The 24,781-nt window shown below is 27.2% G+C and overlaps 1 protein-coding gene across 3 annotated transcripts in view; it reads left to right on the forward strand.

Moving 5' to 3' along the window:
• LOC126898538 (papilin) overlaps positions 1-24,781 on the forward strand; it is a 51,206-nt gene that overhangs the window by 22,843 nt on the left and 3,582 nt on the right. Inside the window, exons 3-39 of one of the 3 annotated variants that reach the window (XM_050672678.1) lie at positions 1,188-1,393; positions 1,501-1,561; positions 2,678-2,760; positions 2,843-2,993; positions 3,322-3,445; positions 4,992-5,072; positions 5,152-5,324; positions 5,419-5,554; positions 6,214-6,407; positions 9,988-10,134; positions 11,844-12,023; positions 12,093-12,263; positions 12,323-12,505; positions 12,574-12,715; positions 12,791-12,906; positions 13,248-14,256; positions 14,588-14,728; positions 14,793-15,039; positions 15,123-15,298; positions 15,430-15,624; positions 15,703-15,855; positions 16,151-16,552; positions 16,783-16,959; positions 17,035-17,211; positions 18,946-19,125; positions 19,921-20,091; positions 20,166-20,378; positions 20,913-21,083; positions 21,143-21,402; positions 21,462-21,594; positions 21,660-21,947; positions 22,009-22,197; positions 22,255-22,385; positions 22,449-22,599; positions 23,188-23,667; positions 24,351-24,506; positions 24,639-24,752. In XM_050672678.1, coding sequence (XP_050528635.1) covers positions 1,188-1,393; positions 1,501-1,561; positions 2,678-2,760; positions 2,843-2,993; positions 3,322-3,445; positions 4,992-5,072; positions 5,152-5,324; positions 5,419-5,554; positions 6,214-6,407; positions 9,988-10,134; positions 11,844-12,023; positions 12,093-12,263; positions 12,323-12,505; positions 12,574-12,715; positions 12,791-12,906; positions 13,248-14,256; positions 14,588-14,728; positions 14,793-15,039; positions 15,123-15,298; positions 15,430-15,624; positions 15,703-15,855; positions 16,151-16,552; positions 16,783-16,959; positions 17,035-17,211; positions 18,946-19,125; positions 19,921-20,091; positions 20,166-20,378; positions 20,913-21,083; positions 21,143-21,402; positions 21,462-21,594; positions 21,660-21,947; positions 22,009-22,197; positions 22,255-22,385; positions 22,449-22,599; positions 23,188-23,667; positions 24,351-24,506; positions 24,639-24,752 — 7,462 coding nt within the window. The remainder of the gene's footprint in view (positions 1-1,187; positions 1,394-1,500; positions 1,562-2,677; positions 2,761-2,842; positions 2,994-3,321; positions 3,446-4,991; positions 5,073-5,151; positions 5,325-5,418; positions 5,555-6,213; positions 6,408-9,987; positions 10,135-11,843; positions 12,024-12,092; positions 12,264-12,322; positions 12,506-12,573; positions 12,716-12,790; positions 12,907-13,247; positions 14,257-14,587; positions 14,729-14,792; positions 15,040-15,122; positions 15,299-15,429; positions 15,625-15,702; positions 15,856-16,150; positions 16,553-16,782; positions 16,960-17,034; positions 17,212-18,945; positions 19,126-19,920; positions 20,092-20,165; positions 20,379-20,912; positions 21,084-21,142; positions 21,403-21,461; positions 21,595-21,659; positions 21,948-22,008; positions 22,198-22,254; positions 22,386-22,448; positions 22,600-23,187; positions 23,668-24,350; positions 24,507-24,638; positions 24,753-24,781) is intronic. The other 2 variants (XM_050672680.1, XM_050672679.1) reach the window with 2 other exon arrangements.

Here is a 24,781-nt window from a genome sequence, read left to right on the forward strand (position 1 = left end):
TATGTTGTACATTATGTTATATATTTTTATTAATAATGTAATGAATAATACAATAAATAAAATTCATAATCAATATTGGTAATAATTTTTTGTGACTTGTACTGTGTGAAATAATTTTAAAAATATCAAATATTTGAAAAACACTTGTGTAAGAGCACCATTGAAATTGTATACTAATTATGATTCATAAATTATATATCATATTTAATGATCTCTATAGTGATCAAATTAATCATATGGGAGGTGTGTTGTTTCTCAAAACCGTATATTTGATGGTATATGTTAAAGCGGTCACTCGATACACAAGAATATTAATTACCGTAGTGACCATAACAGAACCAATAAAATAATGTAACATGTAGACCGTTCACGTTGCACTCACATCTCAGATAGGTATCGACAGTTTCCTTAAGAGATGTGTCTGTTTGCACGGTATTCACAATTTAAAATCGTGATCCATAAAAGAAACACTGTCCTCGGGTAGTTTAATTTTTTTGGTATATCTTAATATTTGAATACATTTTTTAATCTTTATTTGGAATCATCGTTTCTTTGGTATTTTACTAGATTTTGCTAACCATATTTTCTATGGTCATTGCTGATGATATGGAAATCGTGAGAGTTGTATAATCCATGACATGTTGTAGTGTATTTTTAACACTCCATTAATCACTATTTCTAACACACAGTTCTTGATCTTATCCATGTATAATATATTATACTACACGCTGATTGCTTATGTACACATATAAATAAATGATATAATGCTTAGGTGCATCACTGCGTATGTAAGTAATTTAGAACCAACTTCTATTGCATTTGATTATTAATCGATGGAACACTTAATAGAGTCTTAGAAAGTAATATCGTGTTTTTTAGTTTAAATAAAACAATTTAGTATTTTACAAAGAATTAAATATGTTAAAGCATTTCACTGATACGGAGACTTAATGGAAATCTTTAACGATGTTAAATTAATTTATATTTTCATAGGAAAGTTTTATTAATTCCATTACTATTACTAACTTTTAGGGTTGAATTTAATTTTATTAACAATATTATTACTTTAGAATATTTTAAGTTGTTTTTCTTTTCAAATTTTATCTAAACTTAACTAACATTGAATACAACGATGCAGTCCTAGAGAATTGATAAGCAATTATTAAGTCTTGATTACTTATTTTCAGCACCGTATACGACACGGCCGACACAAAAGACAACAATGGAATACTACATTTAGCAGTTCCGGATTTATACCGGAATATCATGTGTACTTAGAAGGTGGAGATCCTGAAGGTTATGGCCAATGGTCTTCTTGGACAGACGATGGCCAGTGTTCTCGAAGTTGTGGTGGCGGAGTAGCCTGTCAAACTAGGCGGTGTTTGTCCTACAGGTTGGTTACTTGATAAAAAAGAACTAAATTAATTTTTTAAACTAATTTGAAAAATATGAAATACTAAATGTAATAATCGTTAATAACTCGTTTTTCATTTTATTTAGACCTGATGGCACTCAAGATTGTAGAGGACCGTCTAAACGATATTTCTCTTGTAATACACAAGTAAGTTGTGCTTTATTTATTACATAAAAATCTTAGGACAGCAAATATGGATAGTTTTTTTGAGAAGATAGTCAAATCAAATTTTGTCAAGGTTTTTTGTTAGTTTTATTTGAAATTTTCTTATTCGATTAGTGGTATCATTATTATTCGTTGTTAGTTTTGTTATTTTCAGGGATCAGATTAAAAAAAGAATTTTTTTCTAAAATAAATTACTTTTAAATGTAATGTTTGAAAATAATTTATTTATGTTTTATAAGAATTGTTCAATGTTTTAAGTTGTATTATGTTTAATGATATATTACGTTTTATTTTTGTTTTTTTCTTTTAAATGCTATAATTATAATGTTATTCATAATGATTTCTTACTCGGGCTATTTTTATAATGGGATTTATATTTAAACATTTTTATTTACCACCAAGTAAATTTTTTCTGTTATTTTTGGAAAAATAACTACTTTTAATGACTTTTTTAAAAAACGTCATAATAGACCTAACTTTTTATGTATTTTTCAAGTTTATTCCTTTTATCATATAAGGGCATCGATTAATTATTGTCAGATAACAGCATATGTAATTAACTAGCTTATTTATTAATTAATTATTTAATGAAGAAAATGATTGGTCGATATAAACTTTTGGACCAATATTTCAAAAGTTATTAAAATTTTAAAGTAATAACTAGAAATGAAGAATGGGTACTGTTGTTTTATTACTAAACATTTCCCGGTCAAAATCTTCTTTCAATCAAAGTATTAACATTTCAATAACTTTTGAAGCACTGGTCCAAAAATTGATATCGATCAGTCATTTTTTTCATTATATTTGTATCTATTAAATAATATAGTTAAAATTATGTGTATTTCCATTTGAAAATTTAGAGTTAACATCCATCCTTGTATAAAGGATGGTATAAAGGATAAGCATACAAATTATTTTATAATTGGAAATTTGAGGAAAAAGTACAGTGAAAAACTGTATAAATTTTAGTCTAGTTGCCTCTGTCCTAGGGCACACTCATATATCTTATATTAATAAAAGTCTATAATTTTTTCATGATATAAAACAAATTACTAATGTTTAAATAAATTTATAAATTGACACAATATTTTGTTTTAGCAATGTCCTTCAGGGAGTTTAGATTTCCGACTCGAACAATGTTCTGCGTTTAATAAAATAAGTTTTGAAGGAGCTATGTACGAGTGAGTGATAACGTTTTTACGACTGTATGCTATTATTAGTAGTTTAGGATTTTTTCATCCTTGTTAATTTTTATACTTACAGATGGGTACCATACACTAAAGGCTCAAATAAATGTGAACTCAATTGCATGCCAAAAGGTGAACGTTTTTATTATAGACACAGGAACAAAGTTATAGACGGTACTTTATGCGACAGCGAGTCATTAGATGTTTGCGTCGATGGCAGATGCATGGTAAATATAATTATTATGATTACTTTTAATTTTTAATTTTATGATTTTATATCGAAAACGTATTATTATATTAAAATTAACCTATTAGATAATTCTCATACTTCTTTAGATAATTTGATATAGTTTACATATGTTTTAAGATAGTAATGTCAAGATTTCTGTATGCTAAATATCCTAACGTTAGAATAGTTAGAGCTTAGAGTGGCATTCAACTCTCAATTCCGATTTTAGTAAAATTATGTTTTAAATTTTCATCTTCTTTAATTAATTAAAATTTACGGAAAATAAATGCATTTTTTTTTTATTTCAATAAAATTATAAATTTTAGCCTGTTGGTTGTGACAATATTCTCGGCTCGCCAATTAGAGAAGATCGATGTCGTAATTGTGGTGGTGATGGAACTGACTGCAATACAGTTAGAGGAATTTTGGACATGAACGACTTACAGTATGGTAATACAATAAAAAATATTATTATGTAAATAAGGAAGAATTTCAGGGGCGTCATTTTAAATTATACTAAACTGGAACAAATTTATTACCGGTCAAACATTTCACAAAATTTCTCGCTTTGCTCGGGCTTTATCCCCTTTAATATAACTACTAGACTAATTTTTTAAATAAATATACATATTTATATTTAACTTTTAAAAAAAATGACTACTTTATTATTTAAAAAAATATAAATCATAATTTTAATAATGTTTATACTAATTTGAAGTGTGAAGTTTTATAACAAAAACAATTAATAAAACAAATAAACTTCATTTATTATAACTTAAAAATATAAATGATAAAAATCATTCTTTTATTTTTAAAAAGTATTTAAAAAAAGATCTATCTATTTAGTTTAATGTTAAATATTATAAAATATTAAAACAACGTCCTATATGATGGCAGAAAGAAAAATATAACGTACTTTTAAAGCTAGCGGATACTTGTGATCATTTTTATTAACAAAAATATCTAGAGTTTCCTTAAATTGATTTTTGAAGCCTCTTCTTATTCTACTAATATAACTGATAAATCATTAAGTCGAAAGTCACCTATATATTAGTCTTGAATAAAATGTTATTAGTTTAAGAAAAGAAAGAAATCTCTGATTTGAAACAGAGAAAATAAATAAAGTATTTAAAAGTAATATTGTATATATAGTTGTATAGATTGGTTTTTGTAAAATAAAAGAAAAAAAAAGTAATATTATTTTTAAAGTTTCAGGATAAAATTTGAGAGGTTGAAGTAAAGCTTTTGAATTTGAATAAAGATTATGAATAACATATTTTTCATTATTTTCGTTAAAATAACTTATAAAAGATTTAGAACTTAAAAATTCAACTTCTAAATGTAACATATTAATTTTAAAATACTTGTAATTATCTAAAACTCTTTAGAATAAGGATAATTAAAATTAAAATAGTCAGGACAAGAAGACAGAAAATCGTTACTTATTAAAATAATGATTTTATTTAAATCATTAAAGCGTTTGTCAAATTAATTTACAGAAATCTACAAAAAAAAAATTAAAAATGTGTCATTGTGTTTTCTATCTATGATTATTGATAACAAAGTGATTTTAAAATAGTGCAATTTATCATAAGTTATTGAGCAAAAATTATTTTTCTTTCCAATCAAATTTGAATTTTAACTATGTATTGATTTCATTAAATGACCCGGTATGGCTTGATTTAATAGGAGTATGGGATGACCGGTCCCAATATGTACTGCTAATTAAGAATGGAGCAAATTTCCAATTAATCCCCCAAAAATAACGCTCCTGGAGAATTTAATAATATTTTTTATTTCATTTATAAAATATTTANAAAAAAAAAAAAAAAAAAAAAAAAAAAAAAAAAAAAACACATCATAGTAAAATTAATACCTTCTCCGCTTCGCATCGAAGCTAAAATGTATTAATAATGTTTTATTTGTTTTATTTAATATGTATTAGCTCGCATGTAAAATATTAAAATGTTTAAAAGTATACCGTCAATTTTTCAAGGTTACACGGATATTTTATTAATTCCTGCCGGTGCTACAAATATTAGAGTTCGAGAAATTCAACCATCAAACAACTATTTAGGTAGGTTAAATTATGTTTTATTTACTAACAAATAATGTTTTGTATATATGAATTCAAACTAAAATTTTAAAAATTCTAGCAATTAGAAATATTACTGGACATTATTATTTAAATGGTAACTGGAAAATAGATTATCCAAAAAGTCTTTATTTCTGCGGGACAGTTTTTCATTACGAAAGAAAAAGGAAAGCATTATATACGCCAGAAATAATAACAGCTCTAGGGCCAATTACAGAAGCCATCTACATTGTTGTATGTTTTAATATTTTATTTTGATTATCTGTAATAATAATTTAACAAAAATAAAATTTGTAAATGATAATATATTCATTTTAATGTTTTAAAGCTGTTGTATCAAGAAGTGAATCCAGGTATTGAATACGAATACAGCATCCCGACCAATGCTGTCAGACAAACTTTATCTAGAGGATACAATTGGATGTATAGTGAATTTACTAAGTGTACTTCGACTTGTGGTGGTGGTAAATATATTTAACTTATAAACAGAACATTTCGAAAATATAAATAATAAAAAACATTGTCTTAAGATCAAGAATGAATATAATGAAAAACCTTTAGAGCCCTAAAGGAATATACGGCCTAAGGAATATACACCAATTTATGAAAAATCTTACTTAAAAAATATATTTATATAAAAATTTATATGACTTTTTTGAATTTGGTAATAGTGATTAAACGAAAATAATTTTTTTCTTACTTTAAAGTCTGTTTAAGTATACAGGAGAAGTATTGAAAATATTGTTTTTCTTACATAATAATATATTACATCAATTTTATTGAATAAAATCTTAGATTTTAGAAATTCAATAAAATGAAAAAATATTTTTAAAAATTGAATTATTTAGCCTCTGCTTATATATTCTTAATAAAGACACCTAATTTAAAAATTAGTTTTAAAATCGTTTCATTTTATAAAGATGTATCCCCAAAAACTTTTTTTTTTTTTTGATAATGTTTTAATAATGCTTTTATAACATTATTTTATAAAATTGTTATCTGGGAAAAAGGCTGTAATAAAAAAAAAAAACTAATATTAATTTTTCATTAATATTATTCTACCTTAAATTTTGCTATCTATACTTTAAAAAATGTGTGTTACTAACAATTTTTCATTTTTTAGGATTAAGAACTCGAAATGTTTGGTGTGCTCAAAAGAACGATTCGACACCTGCTTCTTCGGAACTTTGTGATCCGGCTCTTGAACCACTAAAAACTCAATCTTGCTCGATGGAGCCGTGTCCACCCAAATGGTTACCATCAAAATGGTCGGAGTGTACTCATAAATGCGGCACTAATGGAACTCAAACGAGAGAGGTAACTTTTAATTATTTTCCCTGTTGAAACCTCATATTGTAATTATATTTATTTTTATTTATGATCGAGTTTTGTCATTACTTTATTTTTTCATAAATATTATAAATAATTAAATTATTGTTGTCTTTAAAGTGAATTTGATTACATATTTTATTAGGGATGTCTCATAAATATTTTAAATAACACAAAACAAAATAATAATACACTTAAGCAAAAATATTAACATAAATAAATTTTTAAAAATTATCATAATTTTTTTTTGAAAACATGTACATATGTTAAATTAGTGTAATGATTTTTTTTTACATCCATTAAAGCAAGCCTATATTAAACTCTTTGTGACCTAAAATTGAATTGAATAATAACAATAGATATTATTTAAGCGTTTTGGATTGCATCAATGTGTTTTGTTTATGTATATAAACCTTGTTTATTTATTTTATGGCCAAGATATTCAATTGATTTTTGTTAAAACATAAATTTCTTTAGCTTTACCCTAAAAACGGAATTATTAAAAACATTTAATAATTTACCTACTTTGATGTTGTGTTCCTAAATTTTACTACCCGCCACTATTATTTCATCTTAAAATACCTCAATTCCAGTAATTTCTACTGTGGTAATTTCCATAGCATTTTGGAATTCACCCACTGATGATTTTATTCCCGAGGGACTTCTAGTATAACAGAAAAGACCTTTGTGTATTTACAATTCAATTCTTTAATAACTATTTATTGGTAGAATTATTTGAGATTTATTTTCAAAAAATATTTGGAGTTACTTATATTTGTTAATTGTGCTCAATTTTGATAAGGAAATATTCTTTACTTTTTAACACTGAATCGTAATTCTAAAATCCCCTTAGATTCTAACTGTACCGTTGGATTTTAGTATTGGGAAGTATTGGGGTGATTCATTCATTATAATTTAGCAAAATTAGTATTTTCTGTTAACTAAAAGATAGATTTCCGTTTTTACTTTATTTTTAAGAGCTAGTGGAATTGAATTCGAATTAAAACATTTTTATAATGAATTTTTTTTTATATTGATTAAAATTGCCTGTAGTGTCTTTAAATAGATCTTAGTATGAGTTCAATATAACATTCAGATTATTATCTTTTCCACATTATTATAAATGCGTGAATAATTTGAATCAATGGAGACCCACCCTTTTTCTATCACATTTATTCACATTTTAAATTGATTTAAAAAATTTTTCGCATTTACTTCTATTTTTCCTATTGGATTTCTGTTATTTCTGACACAGTCAGAAAGAAATTGTCATTGTTTAATATTATGATATTACTAAAAAGAGCAGAATAAATTTTTTTTTAAATTACACTATGTAAAGATTCTATCTATTAAATCTTAACATCTGCATTCTCTATTAATAAATTATTTCTAAATGGTTTAATTCTATTTTGAGAATTATTTTTTATCAAATTAAAAAAATTATGAGATAAATTGTACTCAACTGCTTAATCATCTATTGTTTCATTAGAATTTTCAGTTAAAAATTTAGTGTATGAATGGATATCATAATTTTACTTAAAATTCATATTATATTTTCACATAGGTACCAAACGACCTTTTGAATGTTGCAGCTAGAGTCCTAATACCGACAGTTTCTTCGTAAATAATATGAGCGGCCACATACTTTACACTTTGATTTATCAGGTGGTTGATAATTGACCTATTTATTTTGGTGAAGTTACTTTTGATAATTGAGTTCAGATTCATTCTGTTTCCAGGTATTTTATTCTCTCATTATAGTTTCTTTAGTAGTCGCTATGTCCATTAAATTCGCATACATAGTTTTTAGATCAGATGAATCTTCTTCTATTAGTCGGTCTTGTGTTTTACAAGCACGCATTTCTACTACGAATATACCTCGTAATTCTAGCAAGAATTTGCATTTTGATGCATAATTTTAGACATAAACCCATTTATTACAATGATCCCATTCCGCCACCGTTTCATCAGTACGTTATTTGCCGGATAAAATGTATGTATATTCCTCCGTGCCTATTTGCTGTGTTTTTAATATGAAAAAAACATTGAAAAATTAAAAAAAATAAATCTTTATTGAGAAATAACATAGTTGTTAATAATGTGTGTGTTGGTGATCGCACTCGAGAGCAGTAGAAAATCCACACTACTGAATGTCCTAAATTTGCTCCCTTTAATTTTGGTTTGCCTATATTTCATGAATAAGTGACAATGGAATTAATTTCCATACATTGAAATACATTTGTAAAAGAGGATAATAATATCCTTAGTCTACTTTAGCAATCTTACACATTATATAAAATAATTATTTCTAATAAATTTCACTTAATGGAGAATATAAAAATTATATCAACTTACTCATTAAAAGTATTTGGAAAACTAAATTCAAATAATATTATTAAATTAGAACATGCCAAAACTCCTCTATGAATGTCAAAGTTGAGTATAAGAATAGATCTGTCATATCACAAGAAAGAAAACAATATCGAGTTTTTCTATAAACAACTACCTTACTTTAATGTTACTCAATATTATTAGACAATGACCAAAGTGAACACTTCTACAATGATGCATCAAAAAAATAAATAAAAAATTATGTTTAGAGGTAATATAGAGTATAAAAGAGTATATGTATACTCAATAATAATGCACCTATATACACAGCTAAAGTGGTTGCCATACACGAAAGCTTCAACATCTTAGAATTATAAAAAAAAAAATATATTCAACAATTTTTTCTAATTTGTTTATTAGGTATTTAAAATAAATATCACCCAACCGACAAGATTAACACAAAACAAAATCCACAGGCTTGAAAAATAAGGTTTTCATATAATGTTAATGTGGATACCAATTCATATAATTATTAAATGTAATGAATTTATAAATAAATTAGCTAAAAACTTTACCTTAACAACAACACACGAACATTGAAAGATAAATTCTTATAACGATATAAAAAACATTATACAATAATTGTTAATTATTCTTTTCCTTTAAAGAATGAATAAAAAGTGATTTTCTTGTAACACTATATTAATAACGAGATCAGAAAACAAATCTATCTAGCCTCTCAACCAATATAAAATACATTTCTAAAAATCTGAAAGTAATTATCAGTATACTAAGGACATACGAGATTAACCCATGGTCATCTTATAGTCAAACATTTAGCATTTATATGTGACTCTTATAGGAACGAGCTAACAGTTAAACAAATTTTTAATAAATGTAGAAAATATACAGATACATATCACCAATTACGAAAAGGAGATTATTTGCTATCAACATTAGTTCACTCCGAAGAAACAGGAATAAAATTCATCATCAAAATAAACTTCTAGATATCATATAAAAATGTATTTACTTGTAATTTATTTTTTTTAATTTTATTTGTTATCATAATCTTAAAGTATTGTATATTTTATCTTAATATTTCAAAATGTTATTGTAATTAATTTAATCTAAGTCCAATAGACTGAGTTACTGTGGGTTCAAATAAATAATTATTATATTAAAATGCATAAAAAAATATAATTCATACAAAAATTATTTAATTTTTCAAATTTAGATAAAATGTATGCGTCAAGTAAATGGTGAACACATACCTATTGATAGTGCTTATTGCGAACAATATGATGGTCCTAAACCAGAAATGTTACAAAGTTGTAATGTTGGTTTAGAATGTCCTCTTTGGCATACCAATCCATGGAAACCAGTAAGCTATTTTTTATACATCTACTTAATAGAATCATAATTCTATCACTTCCTAGTAATTTTATCATTTATTCATTAGAATATAACTTGCAAATATATTAGCTTCGATGCAATGCTGAGAAGGTATTAATTTTACTATGATGTGTTTTTTTTGTGTCTGTTATCACTAATCTCAGCTCTCGCTGGACCGATTTTAAAAAACAATACGTCAAAATTATTTTACTATATGGTTTTTTTTGTGACTATCATTTATTTTCTCAGCACTCACTTGACCTATTTTTACGATAAAAATTCAAACAAATATTGAGCTTTTCTGATAAATTTAATGTTAATAGTAATTATAAAATTTCTTAACTGCATATTAATCTTAACAATAATATTTTTTTAATTCTCATAAAATTTTCTATTTAATGATATCAATTTCAAACTTGCAAGTTGAGCTAAAAGTTATGGTAACAAATTCAACTTTTTTTTAATATAAACTTCAAAAAAAAAAAATTTTAAACGACCAAAAAAATAGATTAAAATATCATTTTGCACTGATTATATTTAACATTTTAAAAATCAAAATCAGTAATAATTTGAAAACAATTTTTTTTTGTTTTAATTATTTTTTTATATATAAATACTTATTTTTTACTAGTTAGTAATAATATCAAAAATTAGAAGTGATAGAAAATGTTTAATTTCAGATTTGAAAGCAGCGCGAAAAGTTGAAAAAGAAAATTATATTTTTGTTTCTGATGAAAGTTCTTTGTAGTCCAGTGCATTTATTCATATTTAACAAACAGTTTTCATTGAAAAGTATTACATTAAGCCCTTTAAATTTTTATACGCATTAAAAGCAAAGAAATATACAACTACTTTATTATTTTTATAATTTCTCCGTATAAATTACAATATTAAGTTATTGACTATAAATTTGATACTAAATTTAATTACTATAATTAGTATTTATTCATATATTATATTTTTAAATCAATGAACCCCTAATTAAGATATAATTAAGGAAAAAGGAATTGATGTTGCTTTTATAATTATCCACCAATTTCTTAGAATTAAATACAATCTACAGATTTGCATCGAAGCGTTTGCAAGTGAAGACGAGATAAATTTTTTAGCACACTGTGAGTGTTTAAACATTTTATCATAACGCTCATAGCCACTAAGGTTTTTCAATTTAAAACCTGAAAAATTTACTAAACTTGTATAGAGATATTCCAAAAATATCTTGATAATTTCTTTGAAATCCTTGATTTTTGACAGCGTTATGAGATTTTTTCTCAACACTTATATCCACGAAAATGATATTTTTCCGTTTTGCTCATATAGCACTGTAATTAACATGCTACTAAGATGGTGGAAAAATCCGAAATCGGGCCAAAATTCTACCAGATGTAAGAATTTATCGCCTATATATCATTGACATAGAAAGAAATCTTATTAATGCAACATTTTGAAAAACTACTTTTTTTCAATAAATCAAATGTTTATTGTTATAATAATAGATATTTCTCCATAATTTCGATTTACATAATTTTGCCGTACAAAATCATAATAAATTTTATCACTTCTTTTTTTTTATTAATTTTAATGATAACATTTTTATATAGACATATGAGTTGACGTTTCTACATTTTATACGCAAAAGTATAATACAATTTTTTATTCTGTATTTTGTAATTTAAGTACAGTATTTTACTATTTCAGTGTGATCAATTATGTGGACCTGGCAAGCAAACTAGAAAAGTAACATGCTATAGAAAAGTAAATAAAAAAGTTACTACTCTCAATGATAGTGATTGTGATTCTCAGAAGCCAGAAACAGAAAAATCATGTGAACTGCGACCTTGTGAAGGCATTGATTGGATAGCTTCCATGTGGTCTGGGGTAAGTTCTGCAATTTTTTATTATAAATAAATTAACTTGTCACCATAATATGTCTACTTATTCGTTTAGTGTGATGGATGTAATTCGGATATTGAAACAAGACAAGTGATATGCGCGAATTCAAAGGGCAAAATTTTTAATTCTAAACTTTGTGAGCCATCAAGGCAACCAGAAACTACTAGAAATTGTACTACATCAGATGCTTGTGAGTTTCAATGGTATGCCACTCAATGGAGCGAGGTATGTTTGAGTTGAACAATAAAAAGTTAGAAAACTACAAATGTGCATCATTTTTATAGTGTTCGTCCAAATGTAGTACTGGGGTACAAGTTCGTAAAGTCTTTTGCGGTACTCTGGTTGACGAAACAATAAAAAAGGTAGATAGTACTAAATGTGATCTTGCTAAAAAGTATGAAGATACCAAAAATTGTACCGGAAAGGAAACTTGTAAAGGAGAATGGTTTTCAGGACCATGGAGTGCGGTAAAAAAAATCAAAATATTATTTTATGTTTTGGTCCTACGATATGAAATAAAAATTTTAATTTTTAGTGTTCAAAGCCGTGTGGATCAGGTGAAAAAAGCAGAAAAGTATTCTGTATGATTGGTAATAAGACTGTTGATATTAAACAATGTAACAAAGACACAATTTTGTTTGATAATGATAAATGTAATGATAAGCCGTGTGGCGGAGGTAAGTGTCTATGCAAAAGTTTTTTATTAAAAAAGGTTAGGTTTTTTTAATTATACGAAATTATTAAACGTGCAGATGAAATCTTGCCGGTTGATTTGAAGACACCTATTTTAGAAGAAGATGCATCTGAAGAGGAATGTGAAGAAGAAATGATTACTGTAACACCATTTGCAATTGAACCCGATAATGAGGTTGTATTCAAGTCTAAGTTATCTAAAAATATTATTCAAATAAAAAATATAACCAACATCTTCTTAATAGTTAACTGTCACATAAAAAAATATATTTTTGGGTGTGTAGGTAATCGGAATCTGATGTTTTTTAAAACTTGGATTCGGATTCAGTGATCCCAAAAACATATAGTAAACATAGTGTGACAATCAGTGATAAATAATAAGTCATCGATTTTATTTATAATAAAAATTATCTCACTTTACTACACTAAATGCTTGTAGTATACAATTACTATTATATTCTTAAATATTATTTAAACAAGAAAAACAATGTATTTAACTGAATTTATTAATTTTAGCTGACCACTCCATCTTACTCTCCAGATAATGACAAATCTACAGAAGTAATGGTTGATGCTTCAACTATTTCACTTTTAGATAGAAGTACAACTAATGAAGAATCAACCTCTGAAGTAATTTATGAGGAACTTCTGACAAGCACAAGTTTACCTTTAATTACGAGTAGCAAATCTAAAACTTTATCTAGACAAGAAAGAGCTACTTCTGGGCTTTCTAAAACTACAAAAGCAAAACCCTCTAAACCTTCAGGAATAACTGGAAAAATAAAACGAAAAAAAAGAGAGGCTCTTCAAAATATGCAATTAGTAGAAGAAAATGTAACATCCTCTCTTATGTCTGACGAATCCACAACAAGTGACATGTTATCAACCGATATTTTATCTACTGAAATGACATCTAGTGAAGTTACATCTACTGAAATGACTTCTACTGAAATGACATCTACTGAAATGACATCAACTGAAGTTACATCAATTGATGTATCATCAATCGATGTATCTCTTACCACATCAGTTAAAATAACATCTGAACAAGAACAAGCTAATGTGACCAAAATGTTAGAACTTTCGACTGCTATTGACGACCGAGATGAATTGACTACAGTAGCACCACAAAAAATATCAGAAGTCACTTTATTTGATACATCTCCAGAATCATCTACCAATGTAGAAAAAGACAGTACAACGACGGAAATTATTCTTACTTCTAACCAACCACTTATTTCATCGGAAATTGAATCAACCACAGAACAATTATTAACAGTATCTGTATCCAATACTGAACCATCTCTTATGAGTTCATCCAATACTGAACAAATATTTGAATCATCATCTAGTACAGAATCAACATTGATATCTTCAATAACTTCTGAAATGTTATCATCTGTGTCCACTGAATCAATTCCAACGTCCAGTATTGTATATAGTTCGACTTTTATAGATAGTTCTACCGAAAATCCAAAGTATTCACTTTCCACTAGTTCCAATCCCACAATAACTACAAAAAAAGGTAATTTTTATTATAAATTTAATTTAAAAGAATGTCTTGGCCTAGTTTATTTTAAAAAACTTAATTTTTAAGTTCAGCTGTTATCAACATGTAGCTATTTTACGTTTTTTCATATTCATCTCAAATTATAATGTAACTAAAAGATAAACAAAGTATAGTAGAGATTGAAGTGGAGTTGAGTTTGCATTAGTATTAATTAATATCTGATAGTGATTAAAATTACCATAGTAAAACGTTCGAAGCGTGTTTTACAATTATAATTTAATTTTTCGAAATTTGTATGTAAATTTAAAATAATATAAAAATAGTTTATTGTTTTAATTTTATTTAGAAACTTCAGTTAAAAAGAATCCATTACTTATTCCAAATAAAAAAAGTTTAAAATGTAAAAAGAAAAAAAGAGCTTGTGAAAAATCAGAATTTGGATGTTGTTCCGATAGAAAAACTGCTGCAAAAGGACCATTTAGCGAAGGTAAAATAAATATATAGATATACAAACTGGTTATAACAAAATATTTGCAATTAACATTTTCAAGGTTGTCCGAAAATACACACTTGTAAAGACACTGAATATGGTTGTTGTTCTGACGGCGTGTCTCCAGCAAATGGACCTCAAAATGAAGGTTGTCCACCCTCTATGTGTAATGAAACTTTGTATGGTTGTTGTCTCGATGGGTTCAGCATTTCTCAAGGAAACGATAATGAAGGTTGTCCCGTAGAGATGACTACTGTTCCGGTAGTCATTACCACCGAACCTCTTGAAATTAGTTGCCATAACACACAGTAATTACATTTATAGAATGATATATATTCAAATAAATTATCTATTTCATTTATAAAAGTTTTACTTATTTGTGTATATAAAGATTTGGATGTTGTCCAAATGGAATTACTCCAGCTATTGGGCCCAGTAACCAAGGATGCTACGAATGTGTTGAAGGCTCTGGTGAGTGTGATTCGTGTTCAGATACAAAATATGGTTGTTGTGTGGATAATATCACTGCAGCTAATGGACCAAACTTCGAAGGCTGTCTAGATTTAAGTAAGATTTAAATTGAAGAAATATTTTAATAATGAACTCTTGAATTTCTTGATTATTTATGATTTATTTGTATTATTTACAAACAAAAATGAACTTAATCACATTTTATGTAAGAAATCTAATTCTTTTAGCAACAATCGAAAATGATATTATAACATCAACTGATTCATCGACTCAATCATCAACTGATGATATTTTCATTGATTCATGTAAATCATCTGAATTTGGGTGTTGTCCAGATGACGTAACTGCAGCAACTGGACCTAATTTTGAAGGATGCGATAATTTTGGTTTCAATAACTGCACAGCTGATGGAAACGATACCGGTATTAAAATTAATAGCCGATAAAGTTTTGTCATATTTAAATATATTGTTTTATTTTAACATCTAAACCTTATTTCAGATTGTACACCATCGTGTATGGAGACATTGTTTGGATGTTGTGACGATAATAGTACTGCTGCTCATGGACCAAATAAAGAGGGATGTTGTTTAAATTCTCAATATGGATGTTGTCCAGATAATATAGTCAAGGCTAAAGGAATCAATTTACAAGGTATCTTTAATAAATAAGCTTCAGTTTGTAATTAAATTACCATAAGAATTTTTTCTTTTTTCTTTTTTTTTTTATAGTTATAGTGTTATTATACTATTACAATGAATTAATTGATTTTTCATAAGATATTAAGTGTTTCTTTTTTTTTAGAATATAATAATATTTTAATTTTTCAAAATTTAAGCTCAGTTTATCTTTTATCTACCAACAAACATTCATATAAAATTTACGCTAAGATATTAATTAGAAGATTGTAAATAATTTTTTTTAATATACCCACAATATTATATTAAAGGTTGTGGTTGTACTTACACTCCATTTGGTTGTTGCCCCGATAACACTACAGCTGCTAGAGGACCTGAAAATGAAGGCTGTGGTTGTCAATATACTGAACACAAGTGTTGTCCTGATAAGTTTACATCTGCATCTGGACCACAATACCAGGGATGTCCTTGCCACACATATCAGTTTGGATGTTGTCCAGATGGCGTTTCACGTGCTCTTGGTCCAAATTTACAAGGTTGTGGATGTGAAAATTCACAATTTGGATGTTGTGGTGATAATACAACACCAGCTAAAGATGCGTCTAAAAATTGCACCTGTGAAGCTTCTAGATACGGTTGTTGCTTGGATGGTATTACTGAAGCAAGGGGTGAAGATTTTGAAGGATGTATTACAAGACCCTTAATACCAGGAGGTAATTTTAATATTTGTTATGAGTACATTTTATTAATTAAATTATTTTTATAATATGTTAAACAATTTTTTTTATAGACTCCCCTAGATTTTTTTATTATTCTATTTTATATTACTAGAATAGGGAAATTAAATACTTATAGGAAACTACTGAAGGGTTTAATATGAAAAAAAATGTCTTATTATTTTTAACTAATAAATTGTTACAATCATAAATATTATGTGTTTTAGCCAGTTGCAAAGAGGCCAGAGACCGTGGAAGTTGTACCGAGTTCACTGTCAAATGGTTCTTTGATAGTGAATATGGAGGTTGTTCTAGATTTTGGTACGGTGGTTGTGGTGGAAATAATAATCGTTTTAAAACTCAAGAAGACTGTAAATCTGTTTGTGTTGAACCTTCTGGAAGAGGTAAACATGAATTAAATCTATTTATATATAATCTGTATATATAATTATAATTGGACCTTTTTTATGACTTCATAGATGTTTGTTATTTGCCAAAAAGTACAGGACCTTGCGAAGAATATCACCCTACATGGTATTATGATAATGATCGAAAACAGTGCGCTCAATTCATCTATAGTGGATGTTTAGGAAATAATAATAAATTCCAAACACGTGAAGAATGTGAACATGTTTGTGTTGTTCCTGACACTTTAGGTAATTCAAAGTACAAAATAATATTAAAATTCTATTTATAACTTTCTAGAATATTTAAGAAACTATTTGACATTTTAGATCAACTTTTTAACAATTATTAAATTCATAGACTACATTAAAAAATATATGTATTTTTTTTTGTCCCACTCGCTTTAATAAGAAATATAATTTGTATTCAAAATTCTAACATAAACATATTTTGGCGTCTGTCTTACCAACATTTTATGGTAGCCAATTTCGAATCAGATCTTTATGAGTTATAGGTGTTGTAATACTTAGAGTCAATAGTACAAGAAAAATGTACAAGCCGCTATTTATCTCGAATGAATACAAACTCCGAAAGCTAATGACTCATCCATACCATAACTATAAAGTTTGAAATTTGTCGAGTATACAATGTCCCATCATCAATCTATCGTAAACCGATTGATCGTGATATAATTTATCCAAATAAGTAGTTTTTGCAAAATTTTTTGATCGAAAAATATAAAATATTGCTACTTTAAAATTATATTATAAAAAAATGACTAAAGTAAATTGAGTTTTTAAAAGTTATTTTTGCAATTGACAATTAAAGTTATCCCGCGAAGATATAAGATATATATTCAATATAAATAACCATAATAAACTTTTGATGAACTGCTTGTGTTATTATATTTCCTACAACTGCATGTGTGGTTAAATTTATTTTAGACGCATTTTCTTTAATTTATATATTGTTTTTTAGCAGAATTAGCAACATGATTATTTTGTTTAATGAATTTTCCAATTTTTTATAACATGTAAGCTTTAAAATTTAAAATTTTTATACTCTATACATTTGCAATAATTATTATTTTTATACAAACTTTCTACGGTATACATGTAATCCTGATGTATAAGAATTTTTTTCGCTAAAAACGTAATTTAATGCCATAATAGATTTTATTTTTACTAAGTAAAATTGTACACTAATCCGTAAATTTTTCATACCTAATGCATTGTTAATAACAAAACTATTGGAACACCTCATTATTTTATGATTTTACGAGTAATAATTTTTCGTTAAACTGCATTTGCGATAAACTGTTATACGATCAATTGCTTGCTGTCAATTGACTTGTGATTAACTATTTATGATAAATTGCAGTGTATTCCTAATATACATATATATATATAAACCAAAAACACTTAAAAAATTTTTTAGACTTCGAATATCATAGTACAAGTTTATACTCTGCCTAAACTTGAAATAAAATTTTTTTTTTTAAATCTTTAAATAATCATATTTTTTACAATTTCAAAGGCATTGCTCTGAAACATAACTTATTTCCTTCTTATGTCTATATAAATGAAAAATATTTTTCAAAATTTTTAGTTATAGCAGATTTTTATTTATAAATATTCAAAGTTCAGAAAACTTCAGCTCAAAAAAACATTTTTCGCTTGATTTATAATTTTAAACTTAAAAATACATAATAAGAAAAATTAAGAATAAAATTCAAACTTTTCTAAGTTTATTTTATAAAAAGTTATAATTTTTTGATTACCTTAGAACCGGTTGGGTATAAAATTTTTTTTTTAGTACATAACATAAATGAGTCTACAGAAAAGATAAAAATATTGAACGAAATTATAAGACTTGTAGTCAATCACCTTGTTTATTATATATAGAATGCTCTTATGAAATATTAATTAAATAAAATTATTGAACAAAAATCGTATGCTTATTTTATTGCATAACTATTTTTTTAGATGCTTGCGAACAACCACTAGTAACAGGTCCGTGTCAAGGCAATTTCAAACGTTGGTATTATGATAAAACATCTCGAACTTGTTCAGAGTTTAATTATGGTGGATGCAAAGGAAATAAAAATAACTTTTTGACAAAAGAATCATGTAGTTATAAGTGTTTGAATCCATCAAAAACACAAGGTAAAATATCTACTTTGAACGTTTATCTATGCATTCATTTTTAATAATGCTAATTTTATTTTCTTATATAGTAGAATTGATTATTAGTTACATTGAGTTTTTAAATAATTCTTTTATTGCATGAGTATATTCTTTAGTTATTAGTCGATTTTTATAAAAACACAGTCAATCATTTGGATCCAATGTGTACATTCAAATCAATAAATATTCTAAAGCATCACTTTCAATACGTTTGATAACAATACTTCTATGAAACTGTCCGATAATTTTATGTCATACTCAATTTTTGTTTAGAAGAAGATATTTGCACACTACCCAATGACTATGGGTTGTGCGAAAGGTCCGAAGAATATTGGTATTATAATAACAAGAGTGCATCTTGTAGAAAATTTTTGTATGGAGGTTGTGGTGGAAATAAAAATAGGTTTCAATCATTTCGACATTGTGCATTAAATTGCTATTCTCCAAAATTACTGAAAGGTATTAAATTAAAAAGGTAGTAAATTTCTACGAATTTGCACCCTGCATAACTATTGGAATTGGGACCGGTACAGGTTCATCTAATCTGGATGAAGAATTTAATGAATGTTATTGCTGGAATTGTATTTACTGATATAAGTGCTATAATATCGATGAAAATACTATTGAATCGCGTTAAAAAGACATTTTTCATTAGTTACCAAACACGGTATTTTCTTTTTAACACTTTGTACTAATAATTTTTTGTTAATATTTACACTAACAAATTTTCTGCAGTTAACTATTATGCTTGTTTTGGTTTTGGTGCATGTTTAGAGCAATGTTTAATGGTAGTAGCAAAGGGTAGTTGCGATAAGAAGATTTCGCGGTGGTACTTTGATAATAATGAAAATGCATGTAAACCTTTCTATTATTCTGGTTGTGATGGAAATATAAACAGTTATGAGACGCAAGAGTATTGTGAAAAAAAATGTCCACCTAGACGAAGTAAGGCAGTCCATCTAGATGCATGATGACTTAAACATTGTAAAATCTATATATTAATTTCACTATTATTACAGAATTAGATACTTGCAAGTTACCGGCTCTTGTTGGAGAATGTCATAATTACACTAGTCGTTGGTATTACGATTCATTAGAAGAACGATGTAGACAATTTTACTACGGAGGCTGTGGTGGCAATGAAAACAATTTTGCTTCAGAATACGATTGCGATAGACATTGTGCAGGAGGAAATCGTTTTACGACATTAGCTCCAGCTCGGTTTTCAAAAGGTTTGATTTTATAATTTCATATTTTTTAATAATACATAACTGTATACAGTTATTTAAAAATAGGATCCTACTGACTCCTGCCAGTATTTATTTTTAAGTTTCTAAAAAGCATTTAGACGATTTTAATTTAATGTTATAGTATGAGAATCATTGTAATGTAAATTTAAGCTGATTTTAGTAAACATCAAAAGTTTGCCAAAAATCACACAATATTGATGTAACAGGTATTATTTTTATAATTAAAGGCTCCTATAATTTTATATAAGAGATCATGAGAATACAATTATATAATGTACCCAACCAATTTATTACATAGGTAATAGGACGCACCGGAAAACTTTCTAGTATCCTGGTACCACCAGTATGGATCTGTGTAAAAGACTTATAAATATATATGATTTATTTTTAAAAATAATAAGATTAAATGAATAATTATTAATTTATTTTACTATTAAGTGCACAAATGAGCCTGTTTTATTGAACTATTTACAAATGTAGACTAAATATATACTTATATTACTTAATATTTTTCAGAAAAATGCTTCTTGTACCAAGATCGAGGAAGTTGTTCTGATATGACACCAAAGTATTTCTATGATCGACAAGATGGCGTCTGTAAGCAGTTTATGTACGGTGGATGCGGGGGCAATGAAAACCGTTTCGATAACAAACAAGAGTGCGAACGACAGTGTTTTGATGCTCAAGGTATAAAAAATTAACATCTAAATAACTAACTTAATTCAATATTTTATTTTGTAATTTAGATGTTTGTCAGTTACCAAAAGTTGAAGGGCCTTGTAGAGGAGATTTCAGGCAGTGGTATTATGATCGAAATAGTGATAGATGCTATTTATTTAGATATGGTGGATGTCAAGGTAACACTAACCGATTCAATGACCAACAGTCCTGTGAAAATCGTTGTGTACGTAATCCAACTACAACGACCATCTCACAAGTAGCAATTCCAAATAGACCAAGCGACGCATGTTTATTCACATTAGATCCAGGACCTTGTTTACAAACGGCAAGGAAAAAACGCTTCGATTAAAGAGCACTTAACATTAATTTTCAATTGTTTTGCAGGTTCAAATGTGGTACTTTAAGTCATCGACAAGTCGTTGTGAACCTTTTGCTTATGGTGGTTGTGAAGGTAATGCTAACAGATTTGAATCTGTAGAAGATTGTGAAAAAATTTGTGAACCTTACATTGAAAGCGGTAATAAGAACTATTTCTGACATAAATAGTTTTTTTGCTAATCAACTTAAGTGATTTTATTTTAGCAAATCAAATTGATGTACGTTTCCCAAATGTCACCGAAGAACCAGCCATACCTAATATATGTGAAGCTGGACGATTACGTTGTAAGCTATTGACTGAAGAGTCGACTCGTTGTCCTTACGGACTTGAACATTGGATAAACCCAGCAAACTGTGAAGACTGCCGTTGTTATAACCCTTGTTTACCAGGTGTAGATCAAAAATCAATTTGCCCACCTGACTACCAATGTATTGTTGATGTAACTACCTCTGAAAATGGTGAATCCAAATATAAACCCACATGCAGATCTGGTAATAATTAATTATTTAAACAGTGCTTACTCATTTCAAATATTTAACAATTTATATTCAGTGTACAAACCCGGAGAGTGTCCTCAATTGTCAGCTTATCAGAGTAGTTGTGCCGAAGAATGTAAGACAGATGCCGATTGTGTTGGAGATGACAAATGTTGTTACAATGGTTGCGGTACATCCTGTCTTAGGCCTCAACCGGTCAGTCCACCAACTTCACCGGCTCCAATTACATCATCTTCTGAAAAAGGTTTCTATCTTCAAAAATGAGTTTTTACTGTGAATATGAATTTATTATTTTTCATAGAATCATCCCCACAAGTAATAGACGTAGCTGACACACAAGTAGAAGCTGAAGAAGGTAACTTTGCATCCCTTAAGTGTATTGTGGTGGGCAACCCTGCACCTACTATTGTGTGGCAGAAAAACTCTACATTAGTAAGCATAAAATTATTTGTAAAAAATTATCAATAATCAAATAATAATATTATTTAAACTCAGATTGATGGAACCACTGGACGGTATAAGCTATTAACCGACGGTACTTTGCAAATCATTGGATTATACAGATACGATTCTGGGTTGTACATTTGTATAGCTACAAACGGAATAGGAAATCCAATCAGAAAAGAAGTGTATTTAACAGTAAAAGGTACAAATTAAAATTTATTAATTCAATAATATTCCTTCTATTTCTAACTTTTAAATCTATGCAACTTATAGTGCATTTACCTTAAGACTTACAAATATTCTTTTATGAAAATAAATATTTGTTTAATAGTATTTGAAAAATATGAAAAACTGTGCTACTACGAATGATAAAATTTTATTAAGTACTCTCTATATTTATTTTAAATAAATTAAAAACTCTGTGAATTGTTTCAGAATGATTTCATCTCTAATAATTATTATTATTAGAAATTAAATCATTCTGAAAAAATAGGTAAAATAGGAATTAAATATTCAAGATATTTCTGCTTTCTAGTATCTTTTTATTTTTCAGTCAAAATTAACACATTTCTTCGGTTTTTTTGCTCTTAAATTTTACAACACAAGGTATTATAGCTTAACAATTAATTTCTTCTTGTTATAAATTAAATATTACGCATGAAGGAATTAGTTTAAAAATAACTTCTATTTTTTTATAAGCTTTCAATACATTTTTTGTTTCTTAATTAATTTTATTCTGGGTGATTGCATGTCTTGTTCTTTTGCGGTATGTTGATATTAACCAAAACAGATCCTGTACCACATTCTGCTAATGTGATTGGCGATGAAAATACTGCCATGGTAGTGGCTTTAGACGGGCCTGCTACACTACAGTGTTATGCGGTAGGTTGGCCCCGTCCTATTGTTACGTGGTGGCGGGCAGATAGAATGCTACCTATGAGTTCTGACCAATACGAACAAAGACGAGACCATTCACTCATTATCAAATTGGTCACTGTTAACGTATTGGGTCCATACACATGTCAAGCTTATAATGGTCAAGGAAGAGCTGCCTCATGGAGTATCATACTTCAAGGCTACGGTTTGTCCTCAACCGATCAATTGGGTAATCCATATATTGTGACACCGCCCAGAGATCCCACAACTGGTTACATTATCCGAAATAAACCAGTTATAATCAAGATTACTAAATCCCCACCTATTTATAGATCTGAAACAACTACTAGCATGTCTGAAGTTCTCGAAACTACTTCGCCAAAGGTGTTCACCAGTAAGTATTTGCAACACAATGACACTTAATAACTCACTAAAAATGAAAGGTCGTTTAATATAATATTATAAGAGAACAGTATATTTTTGGTACGTTAAAGTTAAATCGGTATAATTTATTTCAACATTAATACATTGGTGTTAGGTAGTTTTAATATTTCATTTGCCTCTTGCTATTTTCTTATGCTTCTTATTAGTAATTTATTTAATGTGTAGCTTGCTTTCTTTCTTATGCATTACTTTTGCTAGTAATAATAATTGATATTTTCATCATATTTTACAATTAAAATTTACTTAGTTTTATTCCAAAATTATTAAAGTTTTGTAATTGTCAAATTTTTGTTGGTATGCATTTGGATTTAGAAAAATGATAGACGTTTTAAAAATTATAGATAATTAATTTTTTTAATACCAGTTATTTTATGTTTGAATGATCAGCCACATAAAGTATTGGAACGATTATTGATATATTCTTATAGTTTTCAATTAAGAATTTATTTATTAATAATATAACATGATAATTCGTGACAAAAACAAAGTATCAAAATATGTTTTTGTACATATTCTACCAAATGTAGACACTAATTTCAAAAGGATTTGTATTTTATCATAATTTTATAATCTTATCTTTTTATTATTTAGACTCTTTTTATCTTACTTAATTTATTATGTGATATATTATAGTACCAGTTCAAGTTAATATATCAATGCCTGTAACTAAATTTGGAGTTGGTGGAGATCTTATTATACCTTGTGCTGTGGACGGATACCCTATACCTACAGTGGTGTGGTATAAAGATGGACAATTGGTTCACAATAGCGAAAGAACACAAACTAATGGCAAGTTTAAAAAATTTAACATATATAATATAAATTCATATAAATATTTTCACAAAAATATGTGATGTATTTTGTTAAGAAATATTTTTTATGACATTTTATTTAAAAAAATTTGTTACTTTATGACTGTAGAGAACCATGAATTGGTAGTAATTCGAACAAGTGCTTCGGATTCAGGAGAGTACAAATGCGTCGCATACAATGCCTATAACACTGCTGAGAAATCTGTTTTTGTAACGATTGAAGGTATTTCATTATTATTATTAGTGCTAGTC

This window comes from Daktulosphaira vitifoliae, unplaced genomic scaffold, assembly GCF_025091365.1.
Source record: "Daktulosphaira vitifoliae isolate Bord-2020 unplaced genomic scaffold, ASM2509136v1 Scaffold_2, whole genome shotgun sequence".
NCBI classification, from domain to species: Eukaryota; Metazoa; Arthropoda; class Insecta; order Hemiptera; family Phylloxeridae; genus Daktulosphaira; species Daktulosphaira vitifoliae.